The sequence below is a fragment of the Mastigoproctus giganteus genome, chromosome 2 (assembly GCF_048544385.1).
Source record: "Mastigoproctus giganteus isolate SK-2022 chromosome 2, ASM4854438v1, whole genome shotgun sequence".
Classification (NCBI taxonomy): Eukaryota; Metazoa; Arthropoda; class Arachnida; order Uropygi; family Thelyphonidae; genus Mastigoproctus; species Mastigoproctus giganteus.
This window is the reverse complement of record NC_143576.1, coordinates 37,188,525-37,212,714: the sequence shown is the minus strand read 5'-3', so window position 1 is coordinate 37,212,714 and position 24,190 is coordinate 37,188,525. Positions and strand designations below refer to the sequence as shown.

General features: G+C 38.0%; 1 protein-coding gene across 1 annotated transcript in view; it reads left to right on the top strand.

Annotated features, from left to right (window-relative positions):
- The window catches only part of LOC150089270 (spatacsin-like), a 445,059-nt gene that overhangs the window by 223,562 nt on the left and 197,307 nt on the right, over positions 1-24,190 (top strand). The window contains exon 11 of the mRNA XM_090389929.1: positions 7,090-7,291. Coding sequence (XP_090246055.1) covers positions 7,090-7,291 — 202 coding nt within the window. The remainder of the gene's footprint in view (positions 1-7,089; positions 7,292-24,190) is intronic.

The following is a 24,190-nucleotide window of genomic DNA, read 5'->3' as shown; positions in this document are numbered from 1 at the left end:
CCTGTCACACCTGTCTTACGCAGCAATGTAGTGTACCGTATCACCTGTAGGGCCTGTAACAGTTGCTACGTAGGTGAGACATCGAGACGTCTCCAGGATCGCCTCACGGAACACGACAGAGCAATCCGGCTTGCCGAAACTGACCAGTCCGCGCTTGCAGAACATTTTTGGGCTACCAACCACGATCTTGACCCCAAGCGCGACTTTGAGATAGTGGACCACGCGCGACACTTTCGCCACCGCCTATGGCTAGAGTCACTAAACATAATGAACAACCCTAAGGCATTAAATCGCCAGAAAGGCATGCGTATACATCCAATCCTGGAGACAACCGTTTTATTGATGGATGATCACTGGCGCAAGGCAGCACACGTCCGTGCTACAACAATGACGAATGAGTAACGTGCCACAGTTTGCTTGTAATGTATTCAAAAATTCTGTCAGTTGAGAAAGGGACACGAGTTCCGAAAGCTTCTGGAAATATTTTATTTTATTTTATTTTACTGGGTATACTTTAAATAAATATCTGTTAAACTATGGACCCCAGTACTCCAGGCCCATTTGTCACTAGGTCTAGGATCAATTGACTAGCGAGTTTGCATTCGAGGCTCAGCCATGCTGAAATAATATCCCTACCCTCATAGTGCGTGGGACAGGTTTCAGGCTAGCAGCCAAGCAGATATGATGCCGTGAGGGGAGGGGTAACACTCCTTGCTGCCAACTCCTGAGTGCATTTATTGCTTGCTGGGTAGTGGGCATTGCCTTGGATTCCATAGTAAGTAGAGTGCACAATCACTGAATCAAACAAAAATCTCTATGAATCCTGATAATTTAAACTCTTCTTCTGGGGCACCAACACGGTCTCTACCATTTTCCTACCAGAAAATCACAATTCTGAATGTGATATCAGCACTTATGCTTCCTAATAATTTATTTCACCAGAGAAAAACCCATAGAGAAAATGTCTCCCTTTTCAGTCACGAGGGCCTGGAAGGATTAGTAGGTGCTCCAAAATCGATTAAATGACTAAGATCTGTTAACATCCTAATAGAAACAAAAAACCAATTTGCAGTAAAATTTTCCAACCACTTTTCAAAATTTCCATTATTTTTTAGCAGTTCCATAAAGAAACTGTTAAACTATAGTTCCATTACAGTTTTAGGAAAATATTCACCACAAGTGACCCCAGGTGCCAAGCAATTTTGTGATCAAGTGTCTTTGCCAATAAACTCTTTCTTAGTGAAATAAAATCATTTTCTTATTTTCAGCGTTACATTAACACTCAGTTCATTCAGTAAAGAAAGCACTTTGCTAGATCAGAAGGAAAAGTAATCTTCTTTCTTTCTTTTTTGTTTTATTACTAACCCACTACCACTTGGTCACAAAGGTGTCACTGTCCTGCTTCCACGTAGCGGGGCTGGTAACCTGGAGGGGAAAAGCTCTCCCTTCCAGGGTGAAATGGAGCAAACAGTTCCTAAGACCCAGAAATCCACTGGGTGCATGAATGAGACCCTTACAGGGCAAAAATAGTCGGAACCTGATTTTGTTGCAGCCAAACATCCAAAGACGTAGCCAAAACCAGAACTCCAACCTTTCTTATCATTCACTCAACCGAAGAACGACCTATTGGCAAACTCTTGCTATTTCTAGTGCAAAAATGCCTAGAAAACATAATAGGTACCCCAAGTGCAAAAATGCCTAGAAAACATAATAGGTACCCCCAAGACTTCCCACAGCAAATCGCTTAAGATCCGGAGACTTACTGGTTGAAGTTGCCACTGCTCGACAGTCTGAGCAATTACTAAAACTAAAAACTTTTGGTGGAACTTCCATTACCGTTTCACCACGTTTCCCTGAACATGTCAAGAGGTGTCATCACCGAGTGGGACCTCATGAACATGTCAGATGAAGAGTTAAAACAGTGATTACAAGATCAAGGAGTAATCAATATAAGAAGAATATTGACAAAGAAATACGGCATACTGTTTCCACTCAGGAACATAATACTCACTTTCGATAACCCTAAACCACCAACAGCAATCAAAGCAGGTTATCTTAATTGCCATGTTAGAGTGAACATTTCAAACCCCTTACGCTGCTACAAGTGCCAGAAGTTTGAGCACTCACAGACAGTCTGCAGAGGAGCAGCTGCCTGTGCTACATGTGGATCCATTGTGCACGCGAACACTGAATGCACAGCTGCAACACTTAGTCGTCCAAACTGCAGAGAAGCACATCTTCCATTTTCTAAGGAGTGTCCCCTTTGGAAACGTGAAAAACACATACAGTGATACAAAACTGAACACAATGTCACCTATGAAGAGGCCAAAAAATCTTTACCAGCCCTGAATAATAATAAACCAACCAAAAGACATATCAATTGCAACCCAAACAGTGGTAGCCATATTACCAAGTGAATCGCTATCTCAGTCGGCAAAGTCAGTATTGGCCACCGTACCAGTAAACCAAATGACAAGCAAACAAAGTAAAGCCATAAATACTCCAATTACTGTATGGCCAGATGCCTTCCCACAGCAAAACACTAAAATAACTAACAATTATTTAATAAAATAACTCTCCTGATGTAAACCAAACAGATTGCATGGACTTAGAAGATAGCTCACAGCAAGATGAGCATGTACAAGAGCTATTGCCGACCGGGCTAGCCAAGTGGGTAAAGTACCTACCCGGCAACCCAAAGGTCGCGGGTTCGATTCCCGCCTCGGGCTTGGATCAAAGTACTGCAAAAACCTTGGGAGGTGCAATATGGCCACAGAAGCCGATGCGCCAACAACTACCAAATCAAAAAAAAAAAAAAAAAAAAAAAAAAACAAGAGCTATTTACTGATGAGGATATGGACACGGGAAAATCATACTTTCCAATGGCGCCTCTCTAGCCAGGTGGGAAGGAGCAGCAGTGCGTAGCACACGCTTCTTGATTAGACCGGGGTTCGAGCCCGTCACCACTAAATACGGAGGATGCGGAAAGGTCAGGGAATGACCACCGCATATTTCCGGAGAAATATGGCCTTAGTTGCTAATGCTCCTAAAAACCAAATAACAACAACATACTTTCCAAAGTAGGGGGAAGGGAAGCCTAAATGAAACAAATCAAGGGTTCTACTAAACCCAAATAATGCTTACATTTCTGCAGTGGAACTGTAGAGGATTTCACAGTAATTTAAATGACATTCAAGATCAACTCACACAATATGATCCTATCACTTTCTTCCTTCAAAAAAACCAACCTGACCCCACATATAATTGTTTCTCTCCGAAACTATATAATTTAATGACAAAATCATGCTGTACACAACATTAACAATTGGGCGCATGGAGGTATGGCATTGATAATCAAAGCTCATATACCCTCCAAACCAATCCCATTAAAAACAAACCTTGAGGCAGTTGCAGTACGACCCAATGCTAATTTTGACTTGACTGTAGTCTTACTATACTTGCCCCCTAATCAAAATATAAGTTATGATGACCTAGATGAACTAATGGTGCAACTTCCTCAACCCTACTTCATCCTAGGGGACCTCAATAGTCACCATCTGTTATGGGGAAATCAGAACGTGGACAAATTATAGAAAAGTTACTTGACCGACACAATTTAATTATTCTTAATAATTACACACACACACTTATACACATTTACCTACAGGATCTACTTCAGCTGTTGATGTCTCTCTATGCAGCATCCATATATCCTCTGTTTGGATGGACTGGATGTCAATTGCAATCTGCTGGGTAGTGACCATTTCCCAGTTATGTGCCAGATTGATAGAAATATTCCCCACTTTTCTAACAGCAGTCCAAGCAATTCCAAAGCAATCGAACAAAATATCGGCACACTCAAAACTTGGGTGGGATAATGAATGCAGCGCAGCTAAAAAAGAAAAGAACAAAGCATGGAACATCTTCAGAAAGTTTCCAACAACTGCAAATCTCATCCGCTTTAAACAGGCTTGGACAAAAACAAAACATATTAGGCAGACTAGCAAAAGGGAAGCATGGAGACGTTTCGCCTCCAAAATTACAAGAACTACAAAAACGCAAACAATATGGGCCAAAATATGATGTATGTACTCTAAACATCCACCAAACAACCTTCCCATTGTAACTGTAAATGGATGTGATGTTGCAACGCCAGTGGAGATTGCAAATGCATTGGGTGAATCGTTCATGAAAATCTCAGCCACGACATCTTACAAACCTAATTTTCAGGTACACAAGTCACAAGCTAAGAAACATTTCATCAACTTCGAATCAGCATCAAGTGCCACATACAATTTCCCCTTCACACTGACAGAATTGCACCATGCTTTAGCCACCACAAAACTCAGTGCAGCAGGACCAGATGGAATACACTAGATCATAATAGCACAACTTACTGAACCAGCCCTTAAGACATTGTTACTTTTTTATAACAGAATTTTCAAACAGAATGTCTTCCCAGACAAATGGCATCACGCTTATGTTTTGACATTTCCAAAACCAGGAAAAGATCTTATAAATTCACAACATTACAGACCTGTTGCACTCAACAGCTGTATGAGCAAGGTCCTGGAAAAAATGATCAATGCCCGCCTAACCTGGTTTCTAGTCCAAAACAACCTTCTTAACCCAGTACAGTGCAGTTTCCGTGAAGGCAGATCCACTCTTGACTTACTGATCAGGGCAGAAATAAACATCCGTAATGTTTTTGTACGAAAAGAACACAATGTCATGGTTCTCTTCGACATAGAAAGTGTTGGACACAGCTTGGAGGTATGGTATAATGCAAAACCTATATGATCTAGGACTGTGGACGCCAGAGTTTATCAGAAACTTCCTCTGCCATCGCTCATTTCAAGTTAGAGTCAACAGTTATCTTTCAATTTTATCCAGGAAGAAGGGGTCCCACAAGGTTCAGTACTAAGTGCCATCCTTTTTAACATAATAATGAACTCCATAACACAGGATCTACTGCAGACAATGTCCACTACCCTGTATGCCAAAGACTTCAGTATCTCCTGCCTTTCACCTAATATGCAAATGGTAGAAAGACAGTTGCAAGGTGCCATCTACAAAGTTGTAAAATGATCCGAAAACAAGGTTTCCGCCTCTCGCCACAAAAGACTGTTGGAATACACTTCTGTAGGAAGCGTAACCTACATCCAGACCCAGAACTTCACCTAGAAAATCAAATCATCCCAGTGGGTCCTAGTGTCCGCTTTCTTGGTGTGGTTCTTGACCAAAAACTTACCTTCCTCAAACATGAAAAAGAGCTCTGGATTACTTGCCTTAAGAAGCTAAACATCTTAAGAGTACTATCTGGCACGACGTGAGGAGCCGACTATTACATGCTATTGAATTTGTATCATGCATTAATACGGTCGCATCTAGACTACGGCTCAGTGGTCTACAGCTCTGCTTGACCAAGTGTCTTACATTGGCTTGATCCCGTACACTACAGTTCTCTTCATCTTGCACTGGGGCATTCATACATCGCCAGTCCAGAGCTTATATGCTGAAGCAACTGAAACCTCTTTAGATCTACGCAGATAAATGCTTCTGTTAAACTACACAGCAAAAGTCAAAGAGCAACTGGACAACCCTACTCAGAATGGACTTTTCGCCCAAATGGGAAAACCTTTACAGAGCTTACCCATCAACAGGGATACGCCTGTGTTCCCTGCTCACTGACTGGCAAATTGACCTTAGCATGATACAGCCTACTATTTCTCGTACAGTCCCAACTTGGATGTATCACATACCATTGTGCGATCTTTCACTCACATCATTGGGGAAACACACCTAACCCCAACAGAACATAATGCAAATTCATGCCGCATTGAGAACCCAGCACGCAGAGTACACACCAATCTACACGGACGGATCTAGAACTGATGCCCATGTTTTTTCCCAACCTTACAATAGCTAAGAAACTCCCCATTGAATGCAGCTACACTGCCAAACTCTATGCTATCTACATAGCATTAGATTTCTCCTTCTCAACAAATATTTTGTACAGTGTTATCTACACAGACTCTGTTAGTGCTATTTTTATTCTGCTATACAGCAGATGATTTTTATTCTTCATGGTCATGGTATTCCAAATGTGAAACTCTTACACATTTGGAATACCATGACCAATTTAAATAAGAACAAACAAAAAGTTCTCTTTTGTTGGATCCCTGGTCACGTTGGTATTGCTGGAAATGAACATGCTGCCAAGGCTGCTACAGATCCTGTAGATCAACTGTTTAGCAGCACTCCGATATCAAGTTAATTATAAAGAAGCAAAGTCTTGAGCAATGGCAACACAGCTGGCAAAATCAAGTTGATAACAAGGTGCTCCGTATAAAGAAAGATCTCAGGCCTTGGAAGTCAAGTATACGTGAGAACAGACATGAAGAAGTAGTATTAGCTTGACTATGAATAAGCCATACACACCTGACAGATCTTTATCTTCTTGCAGGCACTGATCAACCATGAGTAGCTGAGGATAACTATTTGGGGAAATCAAAGGCTAGCTATATGGGATACCAGTAGGAGAAGGAGAAACAAGTTTTTTTGGCTGATGCAGCAAAAAACCCAGTTTCATTTATGTCAAAAATAAATATATTCTTCAAAATGCAGATAAACATTACCTGCATAATTTTATTTTATATGGTCTGATAATGAGAGACCAGGAAAAAAAATATATGTAGGTAATTAAAAAAAATGAAAAAAAAAAAAACAAGTATCTTATATGATAGTAATTATTTAAATGTCAAAAATCAGATCAAGCATTCAAATCCCACATTTTTGTTATTTAGAGCTGCATTTTTGAACTGATTATTTAGAGCTGAATTTTATGTGCTACCTTTGCAAATATATATGAAAATATATGAAACTTAATAATTGGAGATTTTGCTACATTTAATTCTGTGGTCTTTACTTTCTACTTGGATTATTTTAAACATGCTAATTATTCCTCTGAAAGTTACACTCTATAACTTTTTGTTTGTTTCTGCAATGATTACCATTAAAAAATTCAGAAAAGCATTCCTTTGATATGCATTTCATTTCTTATTTTGTTGTTTCCTTGTTTGATATTAGATACTCAGGTGGTCATTTGATAAAGTTAACGCTGTTGATGATCCTCTTCTGCTATTAAGAAGCATACTCTCAGTGAATTTCATCGATAGATTTTCATTGGCCAAAAATTTAATTTATACGTATGGACTGAGAAATGAAGTTGTAGCCAACTTTCTCTCTGCACAAGTGATTACTTCACTTCAAGTTTTCCTGAAGACCTCAGGTGATGTTTTTTTTTTTTTCCAAAATATTGCTGTTTATAATCTGAAAAGGCTTTAATATATGGATATAAATGCCACACACACACACACACACACACACACACACACACACACACACACACACACACACACACACACACACACACACACACACCTAAAATGTTTAATGTTCACTATGTAGTTTATTAAAAAAAATTTCTGTGATGTTTTGCAATGAGGTCTGATATAACTTTCAAAAGATTATTTAGGCACTAGACTAACTGTTAACAGGAAAGGATACAAATACAAAATACTGCTAAATAAATAAAAATTTATTATCTGTATTGGTTTTGAATCACATTTCTATCTTCAGTATATAACCTTCCTTTCTACTGTACCGCAATCAGATTAAAATCATGGAACATTTCATCTGACAGATCCCAAATTTTCTTGTTTATTTTCAAAAAAATATTTTTAGCTTTTTTTAATTCTGCTCATTATATACCAAAGCATGACCTTTTACTAATCAATTGCCATACTTATTAAATGTATCTTTTAATGAAAAATTTTAAATGAAAAACGTTATCTTTTACACTTTTAGTTCCAACAAAACAAACTTGTCACTTTCATTTTCAAGATTAATTGTTCTATAGAATTTTTGTACTCTTATAGAGTACAAAAATTCAAATTTAAGCACATGTATTAATGTTTTGTTCAGTAAATACTAATTACAATCACGACAAGAAACAATTTTAAATCAAGAATAATTAAACAGTAAACAAAAAATATTACTATTATGGTGACTAGGTAATGCAAGGAATAGATTGATGGATTGGACTTTTTCTTCTGCATTTGCAAAAAAAAAAGGGGGGGAAAAGAGAAGAAAACAATTTTTCTCAACCACTTACACTTTCCTCATTACCTAAAAAGGGCTATTCAGTGCTGCATTTAATTTCACCAAACTGACTGCCTTATCCACCACAGCAGACAGTTTATGCCAGTGATCTGCCTGTAGGTAAGCTTCATGGGATCCAGCCTTGTGCTATTTCCTAAAATTTTATATTTGTAATCCCTCGTTCTTGTTTACCATACCAGTGAAATGTACTTTGCACATTCACTTTGCTAATCCCCATCTTAATTACTTACTTATTCCTTATGTATCTTAATTAGGTCACACACTGAGATGTCTTAGTTACCATGCCTTGCCATCTGCCTTTCTAAGCTATACGTCAAATGGATGTCGCATAGCACCCATTACCAGTCTGGTAACCATTCTTTGAACTCTTTCTAGAAGCTCTGTGTCCTTTTTCCAGCCTGACCTCTCGACCTTAACATAATATTCTAAATACAGTGTCACCATCACTTATATAAATGACAATGACATTCTTTTCCTGTTTTTGACTTATAGAATCAGAAATTCTATAACTCATAGACAGACCACTATGTTCCTTCCTTTACACTGTATGATTAATATCATTTCTAATCACATCATAACTCCTTCCCTCACTGCTACTCTCCTCCAGGTGCAAAACTTAGATCAGATCAGTTGCTATTTTTCAGAGCATATGTGCAACTGATCTAAGCAAAATGATCATTTTAATGCAAAATGGCTGGTTCTGGTTATTAACTATTCCCTTCCTACTTTTAAATAATCAGCAGAAATCTGGCAACTACTGCCCCACACACACACACACACACACACACACACACACACACACAGCTAGTTCCATTAGGATAATTGGAAACAGGAGTGGTCCCAGTATTAATCATTATCCCCAGGGGCTCACATCTGGTGAGTACCAGATGTGAGCACACCTAGGATCCTGAGCTGGATATCATCATTCTTCCTCCCTTTCTTGGTGATTCCTTTCTACTTCTCTCTCTCTCTCTCTCTCTCTCTCTCTCTCTCTCTCTCTCTCTCTCTCTCTCTCTCTCTCTCTCTCTCTCTCTCTCTCTCTCTCTCTCAGGGTAATAGGGAATTTTTTTTTGGCCTGTGCAGTATAATCCTCAGGCTTCCTTGCAACATATGGCTAATGCTAATAATAATAAAAAAATAATAATTAAGGGACTCCACTGGTTACATTGATCCACCATGATAAATGTCCATTAATAACCACTCACAATCTTCTAGCCAAACCCTGATCCAAAAAAGGATCGTAGTTGTCATTTATTCCAGTGTATATATAATAGCCTTTCATTGGGGAATTGCATCAGAAACTTTATTAAGGTTTTCCTGTGATTACTACTCCTTTATTGAATAAATTACTGTTATCACTACTCCTTCTTTATTGAAGGATTTACTGTGGTAACAACAAAAAAGATTTACATTGACTTAATGAAGTCAAGGTAAATAATGTCAGTGATATTTCTTGCACTCAACTGTTTTATGACTTAATCGTAATAATTAACTAGATTAGCTAGGCAACACTCCCCCCCCCCCCACAATGAAATGCTGTGATCCATTAACTCTCCATACTGCAATAACACTAGTAACAATCTACTTACAGGCAAACCTACTTACTGTTTAAAAGATCTTGAAGACCTCCTTATACAGATAACCCCACCTCTCTGTATGTTAGGGGACTTCAATGGGCACCACCCCTTATGGGGGCGATCCTAAATTAGATAGACGAGGTCGACTCATTGAGAGCTTTATAGAGGCACTAAACCTCACCATAATACTGGCGCACACACACTCACACTCACATTCAGCTCCCAACTGGACAAACCTCAGCAATAGATCTCTCCATTTGTTTTCCATTACTGTTCCCGACCATAGAGCGGTATGTTTTAAATGATCCAGTGGGTAGTCATCACTTCCCAATCGTATGCAACCTATTAATAGCACAGACTCCTCCAGATCAACCCTGCAGAAAATGGAAATTTGCCCAAGCAAACTGGGCAAAATTCCAATCATCAGTATCCTTTGATGAGGAAAAAATCGATGATGTAACAGAATACATCACGTCACATCTCCTAAATGTGGCTAAAGACACAATACCACTATCAAATCCCCCAGGTCGTAAGCATTATAGTTATTGGTGGAATGAGGAATGCACAAAAGCAAAAAATAAAGCCTGGAATTTGTTTCGTCAGAATCCAACAACAGCCAATTTAATGAATTATAAGAAGATAAAAGCACGTTTCATACGAAGGCAAGCCAAGAAAGAATCCTGGATCCGTTTTGCATCTAGAATTAACAGAAACACTGATCCCAAAATTATATGGAAAAAAATTAGACAGTTATCTGGTAAATTTCCTATTTCCATACCTTCTCTAACCCTCTCCTGGAAAGGACAAGACCTCTCTAATTCCTTAGATATTGCTAATGCTTTGGGCAATACTTTTGCTGCAATGTCAGCAGCCTACTCTACATCATTCCAATGAATTAAAAACACTAGAGAAAAGCATGCCATTAACTTTCAAACTGCCTGCCTTCTCCCGTATAACAGATCTCTGCAATACTCTGAACTTTTGCATGCCATTAGAACAGCCCACAATGGTGCTGCCGGGCCAGATGGGATTTATTATTTCATGCTACAACATCTTGATGACAAAGCTTTGCTCCTGCTTTTTTACAATCGTATATTTTTAGAAAATGTTTTTACAGCTTCTTGGCATCACTCTATTGTTTTGGCATTCCTAAAGCCTGGGAAGGACCCAACTAATCCCCATAGCTATAGGCCGATATCTCTCTCAAGCTGACTGAGCAAAATCCTTGAAAAAATTGTCCACAGAAGACTCGTATGGATCATTGAGTTAGAACATGTAATGAGCCATAGCCAATACAGCTTTCGTAAAAATAGATCATGCTTGGATCTTATGGTCAAGGTTGAATTTGCTATTCAAAATGCCTTTATTAAACATGAACATCTTGTAATGGTTTCAATAGATATTGAGAAGGCTTTTGACACCACCTGGCGGCATGGCATACTTAGTGATCTTTACTCTCTTGGTTTGCGGGGCAACCTTCCTATATTTGTTCAGAACTTCCTACGTACTAGATCATTTCAACATACCCTCTCCATAATGTTCATACAGGAAGAAGGAGTTCCACAGGGATCAGTAGTGAGCGCCACTCTGTTTGCACTTAGAATAGATTCCATCACCAAACAGCTTCCAGATACAGTTGAGACCTACCTTTATGCAGATGACCTTCCCATCTCTTGCCATTCCCAAAACATGAGGTCTATTGAATGGCAGCTTCAGATATCACTTAATAAAATACAACAGTGGGCCAGCCTCAATGGCTATCAACTCTCGCAGCAGAAAACAGTTGCTATCCATTTTTGTAGGCAATGCAAACTTCATCCGGATCCTGAACTTCAAATTTATAATGTCTCCATCCCAGTCACTAATAACATCAGATTTATAGGATTAACCCTTGCCAACAAGTTAAATTTTATAGACCATATTAAAAATGTATGTACTTCTTGTCTAAAAAAAAAAAAAAAAGTTAAATATACTCAGAGCTTTATCCTCTCAAACATGGGGCACAGATCGTACATTAATCAGATCCCATCTTTATTATGGAGCTCCCATCTATGATTCAGCCATATTGAGTGCATTGCGCTGGCTTGATCCAATTCAGCATAGTGCTTTGAGACTTGCACTTGGTGCTTTCAGAACATCACCAGTACATGGTCTCTACATTGATGCCCACGAGTCCCCACTAACTTTACGTAGGAAAACACTGTTATTGAAGTATGCTGTCAAGATACAAAGTTGTGCCACACATCCGATTCAGTCATACCTGTTCAATCCACCATTAGAAAACCTTTTCAGAAATAAACCTAGCTAGTAAAGCCAGCTGTCTTGGCCTTCTTGAACTGATACAAATTTGGCATGTTTCCATCCATTCCATGCAAAGGTAATAACTTGTACTCAATCACCATGGGTTCCACCTCCTATACCGACCTGTGACACTTATCTCTGTCAGTGGGGAAAGAACATTTTACAAACATCAAATATCAAACAACTTCATGAAGCTCACACTCGAAAATATGTTGATTTTTCTCCAATTTATACAGACGGCTCTAAATGTAATTCAAACGGAGCAGCTGCAGTGTTTCCAAATACCATTATTTCAGCATCCCTGCCATCTGAATTCAGTATCTTCTCAGCTGAATTATATGCAATCAAACTAGCTTTACAGAATCTCTCTTCTGACTGCTTTAAAATCTGTTATTTACACTGATTCCCTCAGCTCAATCATGGCTTTATGTAACTCCTCAGATGAAGTACACCCTGTTCTAGACGAAATAAGAAGCATATTACTACAAATTGAAGAACGCCATCAGCTGGTCACCTTCTGCTGGATTCCAGCTCATTCTGATATTTTAGGCAATGAACTGGCTGATAAAGCTGCAAAAAATCCAACTACCTTAGACTTAACTAATATCCTTGTTCTGCCATCAGACTATGCATTAGCCATTCAGGCTACATGCCTGTCAGAATGGACAGCAATATGGCACTCTCAAACTAATAATAAACTCTTTCAATTTAAACATGATCCGAAAATTTGGCACTCCAGTGTCCGCACATCAAGACAAGAAGAAGTAGTCCTTTCAAAGGCAAGAATAGGACATACTTATCTGACCCACCTTTATTTACTCACAGGGGACAACCCACCACAGTGTCCACTTTGTAATATAAATCTGAGTATTAAACACATTCTCATTGACTGCCCTTACTATAAACTAGACAGAACTTTAACCTTTCTATCACTGGTTAATCTTGGTAGACCAATAACTTTTGAGAATCTCATTGGAGACAATGCAAATATTTCCGAATTTTTCAACTTCTTAAACCAAACTGGACTTTATAATCAATTCTGAATTTATGAAACTTTCCCATTTCTTTTTATAATAAATAAATAGGCGCATTATAGCCAAAGTAGCTTATGCACCATCAAACCCCCATAACAACAACAATTAACACTGTACACTATGCTTCCCTGATATCTCTGCTTCAGAACTACTACTGCATCTCATGGCCCCTGCTGAGAGTGATTTAACAGTTACATTATAATTGCACTCTTATCTTCTCTAATAAATCTGCAAACTGTATTTGGCACATTAGCTTAAGGAGGAGGAGCCCTCTTGCCCTTGTTCTTCTCAGCTATACTCTTTCCTTTCTCTCAAGTCACCCAAACTTCAGCTCTTTTACCGATGGCATTTTCCTGGCTTTTCCAGCCCCTTCCAGCAACGTCAGCCTTTTCTATTCATCATGTAGGGCTCAACAACTGATTGATGACTTCCTAGATTATGTTGAACTATTGTCTGCATCTCAACCCTTTGAAGACCAGGTATTTACCATTTGCTCCTTCAACAGTATCCTCTTACCTACATGTTTGAATCCAATCTAAATTAATTCTCCCTATAAACCAGATTCAATTTTGAGAGTTACATCTAGATTCCAAACCTTTAAGTCCATTACACAAAGCTTTGGTCTAACATTCTAATAGCATATTGGTTTATGAAGGGTAACCTTGCTCTCATTCATAATTTGAACACTATACAAAAATATTTTTATATTTATATCTTACCTCACTTTCATTATGCATCACTAATCTAGTCTTTCATCTTGAAATCTGCCCTTCAGCCTACGTGTCAGCTTAATATATTCTGAACAGATGGTTAAAATGCCAAGCTTAAACACCCGAGTTGTCAACTGTACCAGCAAATTGAAATAGTGCCTGTTACTGTTCACTGGTAGTACAAAGTATTTCATTGTTTTGCAACTTTGATCACTGGCCAAAGTGACTTCCTTAACCGGGAACTTCCTTCAGTGGAAAATTCCACCCAAGACTACCAGAACAACTCTTTCAAGCTAGCCATCTGCTTTGATCTTGACCCTGATGTCTGGATTCATGACGAAGTACATAGAAAAAGTATTTTTTATTCACTCATATCAAACTTTTAATTTTTCAAATTTGTTATCTCCCATTTCATTAAGTTTTTTTTTTTTTTTGTTTGTTTGTTAGTTGTTGGCGCATCGACTTCTGTCGCCATAATGCACCTCCCAAGGTTTTTGCAGTACTGTGATCCAAGCCTGGTCGGCATTTCATTAAGCTTTTGTCACATATTTATTTTATTCCTTCATTAAAGTCACTTCACCTAATTTATATTTCATTATCACTTTATGCAACCCACTCTAGCTTGGCTGTACCAGGTTATTGCCCTTACTGTACTGGATGGAAATAAATGATTTTATATATACACGCTGTTTGACACCAATCACAGTGAAGCATATTCTTTTGAATAAGCTTTGTTCTACAATGCACTTTACTCTGCATTCAGTTTCATTCTCAGATATACAAGAATCTTTTTCACTATGCCTTACCACAGTAATGATGTAAAACAATTCAGTATTTTACATCATTACCAGGCAGTGATGTAAAACTCTGAATTGTTTTATTTTCTAAAACAAATTCAACTATATGACAACTTCTGACTGCTTCCTTAGCAGTCATATTGGCCTCAATTACGCTACCAGAAAATCCTATAACAGTAATAACTGTGTCTTTTAATTGTCAGTTTATCAGTGAAATGGTTTCATGCGGTCCATTCTTAGTCCCCTTTAGTTAAAATTTACTAAATTCTTGAGCATCATTCTCAATGGAGAGTAGATTTCTTCTCCGGATTTCCATCTCTTGCCAAGTGGAGATTAAAATTAGAGATTCGTAGCAAAAACAAAAAAGGATAAAAAGAAAGATGCCTTTCCTTTCTAAACTACTCTTCTTACATGTTATAAGATGAAAGTTTCCTTAACTTCTCATTAAAGTGAGAACTTAAGAAACCAGATGTAAAACTAAATTTAATATTTATTCTTGCAAAAATTCACTTTGTGATTGCTATCAATAGTATAGAGATGATTTCTTGCTTCTGATTATTAATCAATAAAAAGCTTGCTGTGATACAATGAACGATGACACTTTTCCTCCTCTGGAGCTGCCGGGCTGAACTTATTTGGAAAGGCATCAACCCGACCATGACACTACTCAGTCTAAGAGAATGAGAAAGGATACTAACCAGCAAGACTTTTCCTCCTTCATCATAATACACTCTGTACAGATCAACCCAATGATTCTAAACTGTGCTGTGCAGATCCCAAGTGATTGGCAAACAGTTCCCAGGGGATCCGTGAATAATTTCTGTAATGACGACTTTTCATTTTACTTATTCTTTTTTAAAACAAAATCTGAATATCATTACAGACTGGATGTTGCACCCGACATGAGAATTCCATTGTCTACAATTACTCTCAACTTTAAACGATTTTGTGATATGAAAAAACACCATTCTTCACAGTGGTTGCCTGAAGTACGATTGATCGTATACTCAAATAGTGATGGTTTATTATTCAGTTATTTTCTGAGTCAGTCTGAAAAAAAAGGTAGATTGTAAACATAATAAATTAGTTCTGAGATATAAATTTTTAATTTTGGGTACCTATCGTCCGAACACCCCCATATTTAAGTGAGCTAAGCTGTGAGGATCTGTGGTTATTGTTCGAAACCAAAAGGAGCCCTTGAGCAAAACAGTTTGGGAAACACTGAATCACCCTATAAGCAATGGAGAAAGCAGTATTCAAACTCTCTCAATTCCTTATATAAAGTGTTTAGAAAATGCTGTGGGACCTACCAAAATGGTGAAAAGAGTAGTCAGGAAACTTACTTGTGGAAAGTACATAAACAACCACTCAGAACCTTTTCTGGAAAAAACTGCCTTCAGGAGAAATTTCTGTTAAAATTACTCCACATGCCACACTGAACACTTCTAAAGGAATCGTAGCAGAAATGGACCTTATAGATGTTTCAGAAGATGAAATAGTTCAAGAATTTAAAGATCAGATCTCGCATCATACTTATGTCATATTCATCATTTATCTCAAATCCTCTGTGTTGTTACAAGTGCCAAACGTTTGGTCACTTGCAGACAGCATGTTGAGGGGACTTGTTCTGCTCATATTGTGAGTCAAAAAGATTGTATTCAAACAGACCATGCTGCATTATCTACTCACTGCCCTAATTGTAAAGGCAATCATCCTGTCCACTCTGAAGCTTACTTTGGAAACTTGGAAGAAAATACAGAAATATAAGGTTGAATGTAAAGTATCATATTAAGGAGCTAGAAAATAAATTTAACTATTTACACCAAATGCACATATGCTGTTTACACATGCATATACATTTGTGCACACAATATAGCATATGTGTAAATATATGTGCACATAAAGGCACATATATTTACACATATGCTGTTGCCACTGAAACACTTCAGTCTGTATCTATCCAAACAGGTGCTTCACTTCCACTGAATATATCTCTAGTCAATTGTGCCTGATCACAACCGTTGGCTGTGACACAAGAACAAAATTTAGTTGATAAAGTCAATAATACCCCTGTTTCCATTCTTCATAGTGCATCTTCTACATCTCAAACTATGTCTTAATCAAAAAGTTGAACTTGCTAAGAAAAAAAACAATGTACATCATTATTGAAGAATGGAAACAGGGGTATTATTGACTTTGTCACATATATTTACATTATAGACATTAATCTGGCATTATAGATAGAGATGATCAAGTAATGAACCAATTCTGGAGATCTATGCAGATGAAGATATGGACACTGGACATCCTATCTTTCCAAAAGAAGAAAAATCAAAAAAGAAAAAAGCAAACGTACAAAAAAAAAAAAAAAAAAAAAAAAAAACACACACACAGACCACAAACTTTCTCCTTTAAAGCCAAATAATGTAACACCATCTTGCAGTGGCACATAGAGGTCTATGGTACAACAGAGATGAATTATGCAATCTGATTAACTGTTATGAACCTGCAGCAATTTGCTTTCAAGAAACAGACCCCTCAGATGTCTCCTATGATTAAGGATTATACTTTGCATAGACAACATAAAAACACTACATCCTCTGCTAGTGGGGGGGAAGGTGTAGCAATTCTGGTGGAGTAACAGCATTCCTTCTAGGCATATCAACCTGCACATGTTCCTGGAAGATGCAGTGCAGTAATATGAATTGCTGAAGTCTGGCATTTACCTTTAAAGATATTTATGCACTTACTTTGCAATTACTGACTCCTTTCTGCTCACTGGGAGATTTTAACAGACATTATCACCTATGGGGGGTCTTCCCATATGAAAAAAAAAAAAAATCAAAAAATTAATTTCTTACTAGATAAGCACAACCTTACCCTGTTAAATGCTGGCTCTCATACCTACATGCATTTTCCTATAGGATCCACTTTGCCAATGATCTCTCCATTTATAGAATAGACAATATTTAACAATCTCCACATGTAACTAGTTCCCATTAAGTGTAAATTCCAAACGACAGTCTCATCACAATCTGAACAACATATAATATGGAAAGTTTCTAAGGCAGACTGGGGGTATCTGTTCCTCTTGTATCTCTTTTGTTGACCATATCATCCAGTGATTTTGGATCATCCAAGATTTTAGCTGCAGACATCACTTCTATACTGCAATCTTCACATGGTCCATGGAGACATAATAGTCATTAGTGGAATGATGAACGTACAAAATTAAAACATGAAAAGAATGAAACAAAATGTGTAATCTATTTCGCAGGTATCCTACCACTTCCAGCCTCATCAACATAAAAAATTCAGCAACTTAATAGAAAATATCATCTTACTCTGTCTCCCATTCTAAATTGTAGTGGACAGGAACTAATTAACTCCAGAAAAACAGCAAATTCTTTTTCAAACCTTTTCCAAAGTGTCTGCAATACCGTCATATGATCCACCATTCCAGTAGATCAAAGCCGCAGCAGAAAAATATAAAATAAATTTTTACACTGGTCAATCTCTTTATTATGATCAACAGTTTGGCATTTAATACTGTTGTCTTTGCAAATGGGATATATGGCCTCATGATAAAACAGCTAAATGAAATAGCATTATGCTCATTATTATCTTTCTACAATAGTATATTTTGTGAGAATTATTTTCCTCTTTCCTGGTAACATTCAATTATTTTGAATTTTACTGGAAACCGATGTTCTGCAGACAACTCACGAACTACAGGTCAGTGCATGCCCCTTGTCACCTGAACAGCACTGTACACTCTCTACTCTCTTGAGCTTGGAGTCATTCCAGCTCAGAAGAAGCCAGGTGCACCAAGGTTTCTAGGGTAAAAGCTGACCTCACCAACTATGGCTACTCAGCCCATGTGTTGGACAAGTACAAGAACTTGCAACTCGCCCAAGGCTCTCATCCCCTCATGACAGCAAAACGATATCTGCTTATATCCCATATTACCTGAGCACCTCAGACCAGAATTCTGTGACCTTACATGAGTACTGTGTAAAGTGCTTACAACTTCCTGGCAGAAGTTTGCAATCTCTGGTCTTGAGAGTAAAAACTCCCATCGCCCCTCTCTTATGCAGCGTTATTGTATACTGGATCACTTGCCATGACTGTGGCAGCTGCTGTGCAAGGGAAAGCTCCAGCTGACTTCAGGACTGCCTTTCAGAACATGATAGGTCTATCCGCCCAAGTGACTCTGCACACTCTGCAATTGCAGAGCTTTTCTGGTCAACTCAACATGACTTCAATCCCAGCCACAACAGCGAGGTGATCGACCAGTCTCAACACTACTATCAAAGCCTATGGTTAGAGTCCCTAAATATATCTAGCTGACACAAAGTTTTAAATTGCAGTAGAGGTACAAGACTACATCCAATTTTGGAGTCTGTAGTATTAAAGCACGACAAACACTAGCAGTCATCCCATATACGCATCAGGTACCAACAACTGATCTGACATAGTAGTGATTGGATAAGTAGTGCATTCTCACAGCAATCTGAGCATGCACTACTTATTTAGTATATTCCTTTCATAACGTTTTATGTTATGTTTTCATTTCTGTGTGTACTTTCTGAGGAAGGAATTTGCTTCTTTACCGTATTAAAATTTATTTAGGTTACCGTATCTACTGGTTCTACTGTATTCTTCTTTTGCAACCTATGGAAACCAGTGCCACAGGCCCATTCTCTTTTATTCAGTTATCTTAGCCATTCCCAAACCAGGAAAACACTAGTCATCTCTGAATAATTACCATCCTATTTTGCTTACCAATTGCCTGAGCCTAGAAAAAATGGTATGTAAATGGCTTATGTGGATCCTTAATTACAAACACTACTGAACAAAATTCAGTATGGCTTTTGACAGAACAGATCCTCTCTGGACCTAATGGTGAAAACTGAAATGAACATTTGCAATGCATTTGTTAGGAGTGAGTACCTAGTCATGGGTGGGTCTGGACACAGAAGAAGTATTTTACATCACTTAGGATTACGGTGTTCTCTGAGATCTACGTGCCCAAGTTTGCAGGGTTATCTGCCACTTTTAATCAGGAGTTTCCTTCAGTAGAAAACCTTTCAAGTCTGCTGCCAAAATGTTCTTTCTCAGATTATGTTCAAGAAGGTTCAACTTAATACTGTTCCCCAAGGATTAGTATTAAGCATCACTCACATGCTTTGCAATCAAAATAAACAACATGATGCAAAATATTCCCGACATCACAGAAACATTTTGCTGTTGGTCTAGCTATTTCCTGTCATTCACATAATATGGTCAGAATTGAAAGACAACTTCAAGTTTTGGTAAACAAAATAGAACTCCAGATGTCAAATAATGGATCATCTTTCTGAGAAAAGTCTTCTGTTATCCACTTCTGTAAAATAAATTCACTCCATCTGAAACCCAAATTATGGTTGAAAATTCACATTATTCCGCTTGCTAACAATCTGTTTTCTTAATTTTTTACTTGAAAGTAAAGTAAACTTCCAGGAGCACATAATGTACTTCCAAACTTCATATCTGTAAAAACTAAATATCCTAAGAATTGTTTCTGTCCTGGTGTGGAATGCTGATACCCTGCTTCACATATTTTTGTACTAACTAGGAATACAGTTGCCCCCATATATAAAATATACAGGGTTGTTCCATATATAAAAGTGTTCTTGTAAAGCTTGACACTTTATCACATTGTGTTTGGGATAGCTCTGGTTGCTTTTAGGACTTTTCAAGTTTCATATCTATGTAAGAAGCAGATGAACCCCCAATCCATCTCAGGAAGGAAATGCTATTACTCAGCTTTCAGAAAAAATTCTGATATCCTATATAAATTCATGTAGAATAAACTTCCAGTTTATCCTATATGGCTATGCCTCTTCAATAAGCAGTCGGGCATTCACAATGCAAGTAAATCCTATGAAAATAGACTTGCAGGACTTTGGTTACAGGAGCTAATAAATAGTTTGGCTATAAAACTAGAAAGCTGAAATGAACATTTGCAATGCATCTGTTTAGAAGTGGGTCTAGTCATGGTGAGTCTGGATACAGAAAAAGCATTTTACACCACTTTAGGATATGGTGTTCTCTGAGATCTGCATTCTAAAGTTTGTAGGGTTATCTGCCACTTTTAAGCCAAAGTTTCCTTCTGTAGAAAACCTTTCAAGTCTGCTGTCAAAATGTTCTTCCTCAGACTGTTCAAGAAGGTATTCCCCAAGGATCAGTAGACAACATATTCCAAGAAACAGAAATGCGTGTTCCTCCATGGTCCTGACTAGCCGCCCTCCTGAATATGGGCAGGGCAGTAATACCCTTTTCATACTCTTTATTTTTAACTTGTACATTTCCTGACTTTGATTTGTATTCTCCTCTCCTCCTTGTTTACTTGGGTAAGCTGAGGACTATGGGAGTGATCACTTCCCTGTGATGCCTGCCTTGACTGAGGACCATGTCAACCCTCAAGATATTACATTTAAAGCTTCATAAAGCTAACTGAAATGCCTTCCATCAGTTGGCACAGTTTAACATCACAAGTCAGCCAGGAGTCTGTCAATGATGCAGCGATATATATTATAGAAGGTATTGTTCATTTGGCAGCAGTTGCAGCCCCCAAAACATCTGCAAGGTTTTGGAAATGGTGGAAACCATTTCCAAAATCTTGGTGGAATCCAGAATGCATGGCAGCAAAAAAAAAGTGCAAAACAAGGCATGAGCTTATCCAGTGGTGAACTGTGAATATTTTAACAATGGGCTCGCAGTTTTTCCGACTTTCTACCGAGTAATTTTGATCGGTCACGGAAGTGACGTCATCAGCGGCTTCCACTGCGAGGCACTTCCCATGCTCGCACTACTAGTAATGTGATTTGAGCGCGTGACACATTTTTCGTAACCGGTATGATATCTCGAGTCAGGGGTTGATTTAGGGGGTGGACAGATGCGGCTTATTACCTCCCTTAATCATGCATATAAGTGAATGTGTAAAACGTTTCTAGGTCTATCAAAAAAATAAAAAATAAAAAACTTAAAACCCTGGCTGTCATGCCTCACCTTACGATGATAACTGAATACGACAGTGTCTGGAGGATGCGGAAAGGTCAGAGAAGGACAACCGCATACCCCCGGAGCAATATGGCCTTAGTTGCTAATGCTCCTAAAAACCAAATAACAACAACAACATGAGTTCGAAGGAAAATAGGATGCTAGCATGTCAGCTTTATCTTTGGCTGATGTGGCAACAGAACCATCTAGTTTTGACAGAGGTGGGAACAGAGATGGGTAAATATTGAGGGCAATTGCTTTACAACGTATAAATAATTTTTAATAATGTTACTCATAAAAACGTAGTACTGGAAATATTTTATAATAAAAATTCAGAAATATTATACGATTTCAGAGAATATAGGCCTAATGGTTTGCATTAAAAATATTGTGTTGAAAGGGGTTCGCACATCAAAAAATGTTGTGAACCGCTACCCTAGAGTAACATACGAACTTTGCAGTACTACACTCAGGGTAGTGGAGAATGAAAAAGACCTGGGGGTAATTGTGCAATCAGATATGAAGTGTTCTGAACAGTGCAGACAGGCTGCAAGAGTAGCTCATGATGTCTTGCCAGTGATATATAGGGATTTTGCTAGCAGGGATAAGGAGGTGATTATCCCTTTGTATAATGCAGTGGTCAGGCCACACCTTAAGTACAGCATAAAGGTTTGGAGGCGGCATTTTTGGAAAGATGTAGAGTTGCTAGAACAAGTACTGAGAAGGACCACGAGATTAATGAGTGGAAGTAAGACTTTCTTGTTACCAAGAAAGTCTTAAGTTCTGGAAATTGCAGTGTCTGGAGATAGGGTACTTGCGGGGTGATCCGATTGTGTTGTATAAGGCCTTGAATGGTTTGAGCAAGCTGAATGCCGATGGGATTCTTCCTCTTGCTCAGATTCTGCAATTGAGGGGGCATAAGTTCAAATTGAGAAATAACAGTTGTAGAATAGATGTGCAGAAATTTGTCTTTAGCTATCAGGTGGTTGATTGCTGGAACTTTGATCTATCATTATGGAAGTTAATAGCTTAAATAAAATGTGAAGACTGAATTAGACAATGTTTGGGAAGGGGTTTTTTTTTTTTTTTTTGGCTGATGCTCTATAAGCATGTTTTCTTGCATCACATATGCCTCTACTAATGCTAACTAAAGGTAGCATTAGAATAATGATACACTTAAATAGAAAGGATGCAAGAATATTTCCTGATGCTATTGAGGCAGAGTAAGGTGGGTCGGAAAACTGCTAGCTTGTAGGTATACACGAATTAATTGATTAACAATAGCTGCTGGCAAAGGCGAAAGTGATTCTTGCAGTGCTTCTATTGAAATGCAATTGAGCAGCAGCCTGGAAAGCAAGGCAGTGGGGATTTCCAGGACTGCTGGGAGTCATAGTGGAACAAGTAAATACAAGGGCTGTGTTAGGGTAACTAAGAGTAGAAACAGGTCCATGTATACTTGAATGTTCACCAATGCTAGGAGTATAGTTAATAAATTTGATGAGCTTGAAGTGCTAGTCAAGACATCAAAGGCAGATATTGTTCGGATATCAGACATTATGTCACACAGACATAAGCAGTGCAGCGGGCAGGCCGTGCCAAATTTGCGCTTTATCCATAATAATGTCTCTAGCTTTTTTGGTAACCTTGTTTGATAGCTTGAACTGATTCAAGGCAGAACTAGACATACATTTGGAGGGAGTGGATGGATAAAATGAAAAGAGTGGGTTTTTTTTGTCTGATGCTATATAAGCTTGCTTTCTTGCATCATGTGCCCTTTCTATTGCTAATGACCAAGTGCTATTTGGGCGAGATAATATATATTGTGAAATGAAAGGTTTTTTTTGTAATGGATATTACAAAATGATAACAGATGATATTCTAGTCTATTCAATAGAATCTTTATTAAAAGACAGTTTTAGATTCCTTGCAGTGCATGGTTTTCCTTGCCTTTCCAAAGCCCAGGAAAGGATTCTAGAAAATCAATAAAGTATCATCCAGTTGCTTTGACAAGCCGTTTGCACAAAATCCTGAAAAAATGATCAGTGTTTGTCATGTATGGTAGAAAACATCATGAAAATGTAGCTACTATTTAGTAGAAAGTAGCTACATTTTCGTGATGTTTTCATGGCTTCTGAAGGAACAGGACCACTGTGGATTATTTAATTAGAAACATACATTTGCAGTGCTTTTATAAAATTTGAGCATCTGCTTTCAGTTTTTCTGGATATCATAAATTTGATATCAATGAAGTTAAACTATGTTAAAATTGGAATTTTGCAAATTACTGCTTATTTTCATTAATGAATAGGCACCTGTTGTGCTCTTCATACACCGGAAAAATGCAGATAATAGCATTGTATTCTGTTAATGTGTGATATTTCAACAGATTTAAATGATGTGTAGCTGGTTAATATATTTCAGTAAGATGCCAACGAAAAATTATGTAAAATTTGAGAAGTCATGTACAAAATATTTTTCCGTGAATCATAAAATCTGAAAAGGCAACAAATTTACTGTGTATACCATTGTCAATATGAGTTTTT